At 43.6% G+C, this 13,398-nt stretch overlaps 1 protein-coding gene across 11 annotated transcripts in view; it reads left to right on the top strand.

The window, feature by feature from the left end:
- Positions 1 to 13,398, top strand: part of NBEA (neurobeachin) — a 634,796-nt gene that overhangs the window by 521,987 nt on the left and 99,411 nt on the right. For all 11 annotated transcript variants that reach the window (XM_088460223.1, XM_088460224.1, XM_088460216.1 and 8 more), the window contains 3 exons: positions 2,167 to 2,284; positions 4,461 to 4,563; positions 6,088 to 6,203. In XM_088460223.1, coding sequence (XP_088316349.1) covers positions 2,167 to 2,284; positions 4,461 to 4,563; positions 6,088 to 6,203 — 337 coding nt within the window. The remainder of the gene's footprint in view (positions 1 to 2,166; positions 2,285 to 4,460; positions 4,564 to 6,087; positions 6,204 to 13,398) is intronic.

The raw sequence follows: 13,398 nt of genomic DNA, 5'->3' as shown, positions 1-13,398 counted from the left end.
TTTTGGAATATTTGCATATCATAAATATCTTGGGAATAGGACACCAATATCCACACAGAATGCATTTATGTGTTATATACACACAGCCTACAGGTAATTTTATACAATAATTTAAACAGTTTTGTGGCTCAAACAAAGTTTGTGTACAGAAATGAAATTCATTTATGTTTCATATTCACCCTATACACACAGCCTGAAGGTAATTTTATACAATATTTGTAATAATTTGTGCCTTAGACAAAGTTTGTGTACATTGAACCATCAAAAATGAAAGGTTTCATTTTCTCAATCAAGCCAAAAGAATTCTGTATTTCGGAATATTTGGATATGGGAGACTCAACCTGTGTGTGTATGTATGTATAAATAAATATATATATATATATATATATATGATAAGGATAGCTATATATACAATATAGCGAAAAGGAGGGAGGAAAGAGAGAGGGAGGGAGACAGAGGGAGCAAGGGGAGAGAGATAGAGGAGGGAAGAGGGGACAAAGTGGGAGAGCGAGAGGGAGGAAGGGAGCGCATACATAAACCTGCTGCAGCAGCCATTAGCCTTCTGATGGGGGTGGGCACTTCACAGCATTAGACCCCGCCCCCTTCATATGCACCCCTGAATCACGGAATTATGTCAACAAGGTGGCGGGGCTTTCATAGACGGCCACTGTTGGGTCCGTCAATCAGTGGCAGTGAGAGGGCTATTTCACACTTGCCAGTTATCACCGGCTGGCAAACAACTGTCAAAGCTGGGCGTTTTTTTTTTGCCGGCAAACAGTTCTCTTCGCATTGAACGGCTTTGAGACGATTTTAATGTTGTGGTTTTTTTCCTTCATGTATTGGGCATGCGCAGTAGCAGCAATACAAGCTCAGAAAAGCCGTCCGGTGTGTGTGAAAGGAAACATTGTAACATATACTTGACTGACTTGCAGTGACGGCACAGATACGGGCTGGCAGTTGTCCTTGTCAGTGGATATTTCCGGTTATACCATGGCAAGCGTGCCCTGTCCGTGCCGTCTGAAAGGACCCATCTATTTTTCAGGCTTAATTAAAGTTAATACACAGCAAACAAACGGCAGGTTCTCTGCCGGCCGGTGAAAACCGGTGTGCTGTGATGCTGCCGGGACCTGGTACCTGGCCATGGTGCGTGGCCAGGTTCCAGTCAAGATTGGCGACAGTGTGAGGGCACCTCCTATAATCCGGCCCAGATATCTGTGTTCATATAAAAATTTATTTGTATGTATGTATGTATATACATATATATATATATATATATATATATATATATATTTATTATGTATGTGTGTGTATGTGTATATATATATATATATATATATATATATAATTAAACCAGTTGACGCGGCACTCCTGGCCCAGAATGATTGCATATTCATTAACGTAATTGACATCTGATGATGAGTCTGATTATTCTGGGCCAGGAGTGCTACATAAACTGGTGTAGTATATTATTTATTATATTATTCTTTTATGGGCACCCGGCATATTACTATTTCAAAGGGAGAGTCGGACCTCTGTGATTTTTATATAATAAATATATATATATATATACTCCTATTAAAAATGTATTGTATGATTGAGGCAATATTGGTCGCCAGCAAGAAGAGCCCAGAAAAATAAACCTTGATGATCTGTGTATTGGCATTACAAGATCTGTTTTCACGCAATGGCAGCTTAATTTTCATGCGCGTCTTCCAACGTTACTGTTGATCACTAGGCACTTATTCGTTTGCAGTTAGGTCTGGATGTGTTTTTGTTGGGTAGAGCCGGTAGAACATTGAATGTGCTGTTGTTCCATCATTACGCAAGGTGGTAAATGAGAGGAAAGGCGGATAACAATAAGCAGTGTGATTAAAAAAACTTTATTCAAACATGTCTGACAAGTGTTGTCCTCCGAGACCATTCAATCATACCAGATTGTCTTCATTTTGTATTTCCCATAGGTTCCTGTTATAGTCAAAAGCAGCTGATCCTCAAGGACTAACCTTTCTTTAATTAATCTCTTCTATTAAGTGATGATAATGAATTCACAGAGAGAGGTTCAGCAGAAAAGTGCACATTTCTTATTAAAACAGAGTTAGAAAATATTACATTGGAATAAATATCTAACAATATAATTGATGTATTGTCTTTTCTCTCTTCGGCTAGGTTCTTGCTTACACAGAAGGCCTACATGGAAAATGGATGTTCAGCGAGATCCGAGCAGTCTTCTCCAGGCGGTACCTCTTGCAGAACACAGCTCTGGAAGTGTTCATGGCAAACCGCAGTGAGTTACACATGATATTCTAGGCATTAACGGTGTCATTCTATCTACTAGCTTATTCTTACTGCAAGCATAGTACAGGATATTGCAAGCCACGCTTGTATTCTACGTACTCTCTAGACTCATCCTGCAAGCTTTCACTCTATGGAAAACCATGGTGCCTTCATAGAAAGAGGTCCATGTGTACAGAGACCTGGTGGTCAACTGACCCCCCTCATCCACAAAAACCCGAAATTATTAATAAGCACTCAAAGCAAAGAGATGAAAAAAAAAAGTGTAAATCACAAAAAGAAGCTTACATATTACATGTACAGATAATATGTATATATGATGATGAACATTACACGAATGTCTGTATATTTATGTATAGATATGAGTATATTTTATTTTTCTCAGTGCACTAAAATTCTTATAATATTGTTGCTAAGTCAGGCATTATGTATGGCACACAAGTGTTGCTGACACTATGGGGGGTGATTCAGTTTGGAACGGAATTGCAAAGCTGCCTTCAGGCAGCTTTGTAATTCCGTCATTGTAAATATGCAAATGCAGCAGGAGGTGTATGGCACCCCCTGTATGTTACCCGCTGTATGATACCCCCTGCTGCATTTCCGTTCCCAGCACTACGACCACGGTCGCAGGCTGGGATAACCACCGCGACCATCGGGCTGCCAGCCAGCTGAGTAAGCCTTAGCTTACTCAGACTGACCAGCTTGCGAGGCCAGGAAAAAGCGTCCCTGGCCTTGCCACTCCCTGAAAACGGGGCAGACACTCCCCCGTTTCTGGAAATGCCGACTGCCGCCGCCGCACCCCTTAAATTCCTTTGCCTGTCAATCAGCCAGAGGTATCGAAGGCGTTGCGTGCAATTATGTAGGACCCATTCTGCACACTCGATAATCGGGAAGCTGCGTTCAGCATTGCAATTGCGTGCAATGCTGAATTAACCCCTGTATACACTAAGAAAGTTGGTAACTAATGTTAAAATCCCTGTAATATTTTTTAGAGACAAACAGCCACAAAAAATGTTACGTATTTTTGTGGGTGTCATCTCTGACTCCATAACCCTCAATTATTCTAGGGCTATTATATAATGTAGATATTTATTAAACAACGGTTAAAGGGAATCGGTATGGTGCCTAACCCTCCCCCTGGTGGTGCCTAACCCTAACCCCCCCCCTTCCCTTAACCTAACCCTCCCAGGGGAGGTGTCTAACTCTCCCAGGGGGGTACCTAACCCTAAGTCCTCCTGGGGGTGCCTAAACCTAAATCCCCCCATCCCCCCCGCTGCTAAGAGCTAGCAATCCCCGCCTACCTTCATTCGGGATGCCGGCCCCTGTTAGGATTTCGTTGTCGGGCTAAAGATAGGCGTAAGGATTTAGACGCCTATCTTTAGTCCTGTGGTCGACCTTCCAATGTCAGGGTTCTGACAGCTGGCGTTTCCGGTGGAGGGAATATAACTACATCACGGTTAAAGGTAAAGCAAACCATACTTTAAAAAATACCATTACACTTTTACCCCTGACTTGTTATACACCAGAGTTCCATACACATCTGTCTGTAATAACCTAACGTTTTTGCTCTCTATTGAGCGACTTAGATGCTGTGCCATGGATAGCTAGTTTTGGGCTTTCGCACTTTAGATTCTCTTTTGTGTCTAATAGGATTGTAGTGTACCGAGTATTTAGTATTTGTACTTTTCGCACAATTGTGGCAGTGTAGATTCGCACAATGTTGCGTGGATTGACTCATGTCATGGCTCAGTCATATCAGCTCCCAGTCTTCTGCCTCTTTTCTCAGATTAGTGTCCTTGTCTTACTGCCATAGCACGCAGATGCCCTAGTGGTGTATAGGGCATGCATACTTTGTGCTTTTATCACATTAGCAATGCGAAACAGATACATATTCAGAGACTAATGGTTGACGATGGGGCGCATGACGCAGCTTAGTCACATTTCTCGTGGCATTCAATATTTTCAAAGACAAATCCAGATTGGTGTGCCCCAGAAATTATTGAGATTTAAATCTAGCGGCTAAATTGACAAAATCTTGCGGCTGCGGCGCCTCGCAGACTATTACATTTATACCCAAGCCTCTGATGTTGGCAAGATTTGTGATCACCTACTGAATTGTAGGTCTGGTGTTTTAGCATGGAAATAATCACCTCCCCATCTCCTTACAGCGTCAGTTATGTTTAATTTTCCTGATCAAGCCACCGTAAAGAAAGTTGTGTACAGTCTACCTCGTGTTGGAGTGGGCACCAGCTATGGCCTACCACAAGCCAGGTATGTTTGTGTAAGGGTTCAAATATTTTCTTTTACTCCTGGATGTAACATTTCATATTAGGGATGCCTGGTCATAGCTCTGCATGGTATATAGTCAGCAGATGATTAAATAACTTTCTTTGTTCCAATAAGATCTTTTAACATGGACCTGGCACAAATTGGAGAGACCTCTGACCACACCACATAAATATGTTATGTAATTGCTTGCTAGACCCGTCATATCCTCTCTCCTTCATTTTTACAGTACTTCATTTCAACATGCCTCCAGTATATTTAGCGACATGATCCGTTTAATGGGCATGTATTGTGGAGTATTAATGGAACGTGAACATCAGATGTATTGGCAGACATGCTGTACTCTGCAGATCTGAGAAGCTTTACACAGCTGGTTTCTGACACAATTTCCAGACTGACACACTGTGACAACAACCAATGCACCGAGTATTGAGCATGTATCGTTTTCTAAGTGCTGTAGGTTCTTAAGCCTGTAGGACTGCCCACACTGAAGGTGCGTATCCACTTGCCGACTGAGGAACGTGTGAACGATTATGACATCGTAAACGTTCAGTCGGTGCCCACAGTGAACAATATGTCGTTCAGTGCAGGCACCCTCCCTCATCCCCGAACATGCCCAATCTGTCGTTATTGGCAAATTGACCAGCATGTTCATGCAATGATTGATGTCGGAAACGTACAGCAGGAGTGCGCATCGCTAATCGTTTCCGACATTTTCATGTCCGAGTCATGCGCAATTGAACGATAACGATGTCGTTCAATCGCTCGTTTTAATCGGCAAGTGGATACGTGGCTTAACACCTATATTGCATTGTGCCTTAGGCAAAATATCTGGAGGGCTAGGGACGTGCAGCAGAATCGTTTGTGTGTATTTGTGTGTCAGTAAGTTACTTTTATTCAGACATAGGATATTTTTAGTTTTTTACTTTTATGATACCTGTTTATAATGCTCAGCGCTGATACGGATTTTAACGACTAATGTTTTAATCATGATCTTAGAAAAGACTTCTTCTTTTGTATGAGCAGTTCATTGAAAAAGTAGCACAGATAAAATAATAGGTATTTGCAGAATTCACTAACATCTTAAAATACAGAAAGCAGTACCACTCAGAGGGCACTTTTATTCAGCAGTCCCTGTCGATCTCATATATTCATAATGCTAAGACCGCTTTGACAAGTCTCTATTAGATCATGGAAGCTGTACAGACGAGGAAGGAGCTGTCAATCAAACTGTCTGTGATGCTCATCATGAGCACATCTCCGTTCCTATCCCAGATGTTTGTAATGTCATTTAACAAAGGCAGGAACATGCATTAATCGTACATGTATGATGTCCTGCAACCCGCACAATCTCTTCAGATGGGAAATAAATAGTATTATCAGAACAATTTTTATGAATGCTAAATTGTTTATTAGTAAAATTATACTTTTAATTTCTTAGCTCACTTTTACACATATTGTATTTTGTTATCTGTTATAATGTGGTATTTTATTTTATTGTCATAATAGGAGAATATCACTGGCTACTCCCAGGCAGCTATTTAAATCCTCCAACATGACTCAGCGTTGGCAGCGACGGGAGATCTCTAACTTCGAATATTTGATGTTTCTTAATACCATAGCAGGTAAGGCTTCTGGCTCTTCAATCCTTCCTAATATGTTTATGTTTGTCAAAATCTTCAGCACCATGACTTGATCGAATGCGTTTATCCCTCCGGGACTCAGCTGCAGCCCTATGATAGACTCTGAAGCACTCACATTAAATTTGATAAGGGAACGCGGAACCTATCACCAAAGCCCTGGGTACATTGAATGTTATGGAGGCACTGCCTTACTCTCTTGCCATTTCCCTAGCTGACAGCTCAGTCTGAAGCTTTATTAGAGGCAACAAACCATCACCAGGACCTGTCTGGAAATAATAATGGGGGAAAATGTAATTTTATTATTCTGTCATTTTCAACAACAGCAACCAGACACAACACTAACAACACAGTGCCTAGTACAGATGTCACCTACAGTGTGGCAAGGTTAGGGAACCATGTAATATCTGCTTACCTCTAATCTTGTATCTCACATATATAGGCTGTGGCTGTAGCTTTTCATGTTGGTTCTAACATGCCAACCCGGGTTGTGCAACATACATTTTAAATATATTTTGTATGATTGCATGAATAGGGTTCCAAAAACATCACCCTATTAGGCGTTATAGGGGGTATATTAACTAAAGTGAGAGTTTTTGGAAGTGGTGTTGTTGCCCATAGCAACCAATCAGATTCTACTTCACATTTATCTAGCACCTTCTAGAAGATAATAGCTAGAATCTGGTTGCTATGGGCAACATCTCTCACTTTAGTAAATATACTCATAGGAGTCTGTCATGTTCCAAGATAGCAGTTATGTGATTTTTCGCGTTTTTAAAACTTTGGTTTCATAAATATGGGAAAATTGGGACTTTAACAGAGAGACAAATTTCCATGGACAAATGTTTAATATCTGGTTTCACAAATTAAGAACAGTTGGTAACAGTGCACGTCTCAAGATAATTTGCGACCAAGGCCCTATATGTGTGGAGTTTGTATGTTCTCCATATGTTCGCGTGGGTTTCCTCTGGGTACTCTAGTTTCCTCCCACACTCCAAACCATACTGGTAGGTTAATTGGCTTCTAACAACAAAAATGTGTGCGCGCGTGCTAGGGCATATAGACTGCAAGCTCCAGTGGGGCAAGGACTGATCAGAATGACAAATATTCTCTGTACAGCTCTGTGTAAAATTGTGGCGCTATATAAATAAATGATGATAACCTGTAAAAATGTCATAATAGATAACCGGGGGAAAATGAGGATGTTTGCCTCAATGCCAGTGCTCATTAATGCCTCATTTCATGACTCTTAATCTCCCATTGTCAGTTTATGTACAGATAGTTAACCCCCACTTTATCCTCTTACTGTAAATAGTAGATTAGTAATCCTCTGCAGGTAGTAAAGGGACACTCACTATAGCAAATATATTCTACTTGCCTTCTCTCCCGGGATGTCTAAATTTTGGGAAGTTCTCCCTCATTGCCTGGTGAGTAGACTAGTGTCATTATGGCCACATTCCCAACCCACACACACAGTGGTACCACTTGTTTTACTGGGTGTAGTAGGACGCATGTCCGGCGGTTCAAATCCTGATAGCGGCAGCCCGGCAAGGGTTAAAATCCCAATCGTCCCTAAGGTAAGTATCACTAACCTAATTCCCCCCCCCTAACCCTAACCCTCCCTTAGGGGTGCCTAACCCTAACCTCTCCCCCAAGTGCCTAAACCTAACCCCCCCCTTCCCCACCGCCTAGACCTAAGTCCCCCGGGGGGTGCCTAACCCTAACCCCCCCCCCCTTCCCCTAGCCTAACCCTAACCTCCCAGGGGGGGTGCCTAACCCTAAGTCCCACCCAAGAGCCCTAAACCTAACCCTCCCCCCTCCTGCGGCTGTCCGCTCTCGGCATCACTTCGATCGGGATGCCGGGCGTCAGTGTTCCAGCGTCTGGTTAATGATAGGCGTCTAGATTGAGACGCCTGTCATTAGTACCACGCCGGGATTAGAACATCTGGAAGCCGGCGGTCGGGATTTAGACCGTCTGCTTCCAAACTACATCCCGTTTTACTGTAGTGGGTGACAAGATTTGTGCAACCATAGCGGGTTACATTGCAAAGTCAGCTAGTATGATGGAAGTACACATTTAGGCTACAGGATGTTTATTGGTATCTTGTCCATAATCTCCAGAAACTGATTTCTCCATAGGAACTGTACCTCTAGTTAAAAACTGATACTACTCTATATCCTGAATGCAGTTCTTACCAGCTATTCCTGTTGTCTGTGCTTTTTATGGTAATATATATTGAAAAATCTAAAATACAAAAAAATAACATTATAGCTGAATTTAGTAAGCAAGCCATAATGGGCATTGCATATCGCCCAGTTCTGACCCCACCACTCTGGGCAAAGTTCTGTAGGGGACATGATCACCCTACACTGGGGCAATGACTCATTACCAGGGTGCATGAGTAACAGGAGGTATGGTATTAACTCACGCATTTCACTATTGTCCCTTCACTAATGTTTCTCTTTTCTGTTAAGCATATTTTGTGTTTTAAATGCAGACTTTAAATCCTATTGGAAAAAAAATGCTGTATAAATATTATTATTACTACGCACAAAAGACCATACCATGTGTTGTATGCTTGGATACACCTTCTCATCAGCAAAATGTCTCCGGGAATGTATACTGTAGGTAGCTCTGCTAGGTGACCGGCAGCATTATAATGTAACAGGAAGAGAAGCCTGCCATTTGTTGTTCCGCTCACTTAGAAAATGTGTTACTATTGTTGTGGTTATTATTATTACCAGTTACTTATATAAGCACAGGGAGTATATTCAAACTCCACACAGTGAGGGCCATGGTGGGGATCGAACCCATGACCTCATATTGGTGAATATACTCTTTACGGTCATATGGACACATGGTGTGGGTCTTCTCCTTGCTGCTATAACAGCCTCCACTCTTCTGGCAAGGCTTCCGCTAGATCTTGGTACATGGCTGCATGGATTATGTTCTTTCATGCCAAGCTCAGTACACCATTTTTTGATGGACCTCACTGTGGGCCTGATTCAGATCCGCACCCAAATGCCATCGTAGCTGCAGTCTCTCGCAGATTGCAATTGTGAAAATATGCTAATGACTTACTTGCCATCCAGTGCTTAGAGACGCCCACTGAAAGCATCTCACACCCGCTGCTCATGCACAAAACCGGAAACCATCAGGCAGAACGCAGATCAGGCAGCCATCAGCCTTCTGAGTAAGTCTAATCTGTCACAGACACAGCGGGTCTCCTGACACACACAGGTCTCTCATGCTGCGAGCTAGAATGCAGTGGCTAATTTATGGACGCCGCAAAACAGTGTTTAAATGCTACCGACAAACCTGCGTTTCTCTAGTCACCCCTCTGTTACCTCCCCAAACGCTGACTACCTGTCACTCACTTTGCGAGTGAATCATCTGCGTGAACATCGCAATTCAATCGCTGCGCATGCGCAGTGCGGCTCTTGTGCATGCGCAATGACTAACAATCGCTCAATCTGCGTAAACATTGGCAATTGCGTCAGGTTCTGGATCAGGCACAATGTCATTATCATGCTGAAAAAGAAAAGGGCATTCTGTTGGCATCTGTCAAACCCAGATTCAACCATTAGACTACCATATGAATTAGGATTTGTCACTACAGAAAACGCACTGCTCCAGAGTCCACACCACTCCAGCCGATGTTTGGCATGGTGATCCGAGGTTTCTGTGTGGCTGCTCAGCCGTGAAAGCCCAGTCCATGGCGCTCTTGGCTAACAGTTCTGATGGTGCTTCCAGAGACAGTTTGGAACTTAGAAGTCAAGATTGCAACCCAGGACAGACTTACTTGCTGCGTGCTTGGACCCATTCTGTGAGCTTGTCTGGCCTAACACTTCGTGGCTGAGCTGTTTTTGCTCCTAGATGTTTCCACTTAACAGCACTTACTGTTGACTGGGGGGGCAGCTCTAACAGGGTAGAAATTTGACAAATTGACATTGGCGTATCTATAATGGGTGCAGGGTGTGCGGAACACACAGTCCCTTGGGTCCAGGGGGCCCCACATCATGCTCCCATATAGTTTGTATATTCACCTCTCCCACGTTGGCCGGTTTCTGAAGACTTTAATCACTGGGAAAAAGTTGCGGTGACCATTTTCCCGGTGATTTGCTCATGCGCAGTAATGATGTCCCCAAGGATCTGCGCTTGCACGATAGACGCTGGTACAAAGCTAGAGCCTACTGCACTGCCGGAGAGAGGGAGGGGGGGGGGTCTCCATGGAGGCTGCACACAGGCCCCCTCCTCTCTTAAAATCTTAAAACGCTCCTGCAAACTGTCTTGATGGCATTCTATAAAAGTGTCACATTGAAAGTCACCGAACTATGGAGATTGTATGGTCGTATGCCTGTTTCTATATACCTGTTAGTAATGGGTGTGGCTGAAATTAATACGCACAGTAATTAGAACGCATGTCCACATACTGTTTCCCATATTATTGTACGTTACTGAGCAGACAGTGGAGTGTACGGTCCACATACTATACCCATATGTTTGTACATTGCTGAGCAGACAGTGGAGTGTATTTCAGACACCAATCACCTGAATAGATAGTGTTCTGATTTTATATTATAATAATGAGTGTGCAAGGAACATCATTAAAGCCACCCTTGCATTGCCTATTTGTCCAGTGGTAAAACCGGAATGTGGTCAAGATCCCGACCGTGGGATTCCAGTGCTCGGAATGCCGGCGCCGGAATCCTGACCACCGGAATCCCGAAGGTAAGTAGCGTGGTTGGGGGGAGGGTTAGCGTTAGGGTAAGGCACTGGGGCAGGGGTCTTCAACCCGTGGCCCGCGGGCCACTGTTCCCCGCCGCCCGCCAATGGTTACTGTAGTGCAGACCGCAGTGAGTGCAGTCTGCACTACACACAGGAACAAGCACACAGCCACCGCCGGCAGTGTGTTTGCTTTGGCAGCTAGCCAATGAGAGTCAGACACACTCTCACTGACTGCTGCACGCTGCAGGAGCCGGGCTCATGAGCTCCATCTTCCGGCTCGTGCAGTGAGTAATGCATAGCGGGCCGGCCCGGGAGGACGGCGGCAGGAGCCAGAGCGGGCATTCAGGTACGTGGGTTTTTTTTTATGTCTTTGTCTGCACTGCTGTGGGCACTGCATCAGGTGGGACCACTACTTGGGGCACTACTGGGGGGGGCCCACTACTGGGGGCACTGCATCAGGGGGTACCACTACTGGGGAGGGGGGGACTGATACTGGAGGCACTATATAAAGGGGGGCAGTTTTGTGGAATAATTAAAATTGTAGAAGGGGGCAGTTATGGGTCATAATTGTGTGAGGAGGGGGCAGAGTCTAAATACTGCAGTATAGCTTAGTGGCCCTTGGCTTCGTCAATTTTTTAATGTGGCCCACACTACCTTAAAGTTTGAAGACCCCTGCACTAGGGAGAGGTTAGGGTCAGGCACCGGGGAGGGAGGGTTAGGGTAGGGAGTGGGACAGGCTGGTAACTGGTCATCAACTCAAACCCCTAAGGTGTGCCCATCTGCCTTATATTTTTCTGTGCTGCTGGTAAAGCCCTCAACCTCTTCCATATAGTCGCTATCATTACACCTGTACCCAGCCTGGTGCCAGTTATTTCAAATATTCTAGCCTGGCTGATTCTTGGGGTTTTTTTTTTTTTACATTTTAGTATATAATGTAAGTTACTACTGTGCCCTTGTCTTAAATGCTGTAACATAATATGACAATGACCTTGGATTGTTAATTATATTGTGAGTATAGTTGAGACCCCCCCCCCCCCAATTGCTGCGTTCTTACTCTGTGATGTGCAAGCCTTTACTAACTAATTATGTGTATATTTAGCTGCAGCCGGTGTAGGGCTTATTATTGTCATGTAATTAGATGTAACTTGAACTGCCTGCTTCTAAAATGAAATCATTAAAAATTCTTTCCTAATGACCTAGAGATGACAAAATGTCTGTAAAGTGTGAAAACGCAGGCAAGCATAGGAACATCCCTCGCAGAGTGTTAATCCAGATGCTGAAATCATCTAATTAAACAATATTTTGCTGTCATTAACATTATCACCAAGGAATTGCAGTTCTAATTTTTCTGTCAGCTGTCTCAGAGTTACGTCACCTTTTCAAACTAAACATTTTAATTAAAAATAAAAACTTTGTCTTGATACGCTAGGGCATCCTTTGTCTGAATTTGACCATCTTTGTCCTCTATTTAATTGTCCATGTATATAGTATTTCCTTGTCATTTGCTGTTTAACATCATGCTTCATTTGTGCCTGCTAAGTGTTACTATATATACGCACACCCAGTATATATACTAAGGCTAAAATGGCGTTGCTCAGGCGACTTGGAAGAAATATACACACACACACTGTATATACAACCATTAGCCATAACATTAAAACAACCTGCCTAATATCGTGTAGGTCCGCCTGGTGCTGCCAAAAATGCTCTGACCCATGGAGGTATGGTCTCCATACAACATCTGAAGGTGTCCTATGGTATATGGGACCAAGATGTTAGCATCAGATCTTTAAGTCCTGAAAGTTGTGAGGTGGGGCCTCTATGGCTCGGACTTGTTTTTCCAGCACATCCCACAGATGCTCGATCAGATCTGGTGAATTTGAAGACCAAGTCAACAGCTTGAACTCTTTCATGTTACTCAACCCATTCCTGAGCAATTTTTGCAGTGTGGCAGGGAGCATTATCCTGCTGAAAGAGGTCACTGCCATCAGGGAATACTGTAGCCATCCATGAAGGGGTGTACTTGGTTTAGGTAAGTGATACGTGTCAAAGTAACATCCACATGATGCCAGAACCCAAGATTTTCCAGCAGAACATTGCCTGTAGCATCATACTGCCTCTGCCAGCTTGTTTGTTTCCCCATAGGGCATTCTGGTGTCATCTTTTCCCCAGGTAAATTACCATATGCCCACGGCCATCCACTTGATGTAAAAGAAAATGTGATTTATCATATCAGGCCACCTTCTTCCATTACTCCATTGTCCAGTTCTGGTGCTCACGTGCCCATTGTAGGCACTTTTGACTGTGGACAGGGGTCAGTATGGGCACTCTGCCATGTCTGCGGCTACGCATCCCCCTAGGCAGCAAGCTGCGATGCACTGTATGTTCTGATACCTTTCTATCATAGCCAGCATTAACTATTTTGAAATTTGTGCTACAGTATCTCGCCTG

Source organism: Taudactylus pleione, unplaced genomic scaffold (genome assembly GCF_031769625.1).
Source record: "Taudactylus pleione unplaced genomic scaffold, aTauple2 ptg000043l, whole genome shotgun sequence".
NCBI lineage: Eukaryota > Metazoa > Chordata > Amphibia > Anura > Myobatrachidae > Taudactylus > Taudactylus pleione.
The sequence above is the reverse complement of the archived record's forward strand: the minus strand, read 5'-3'. Positions and strand labels throughout refer to the sequence as shown.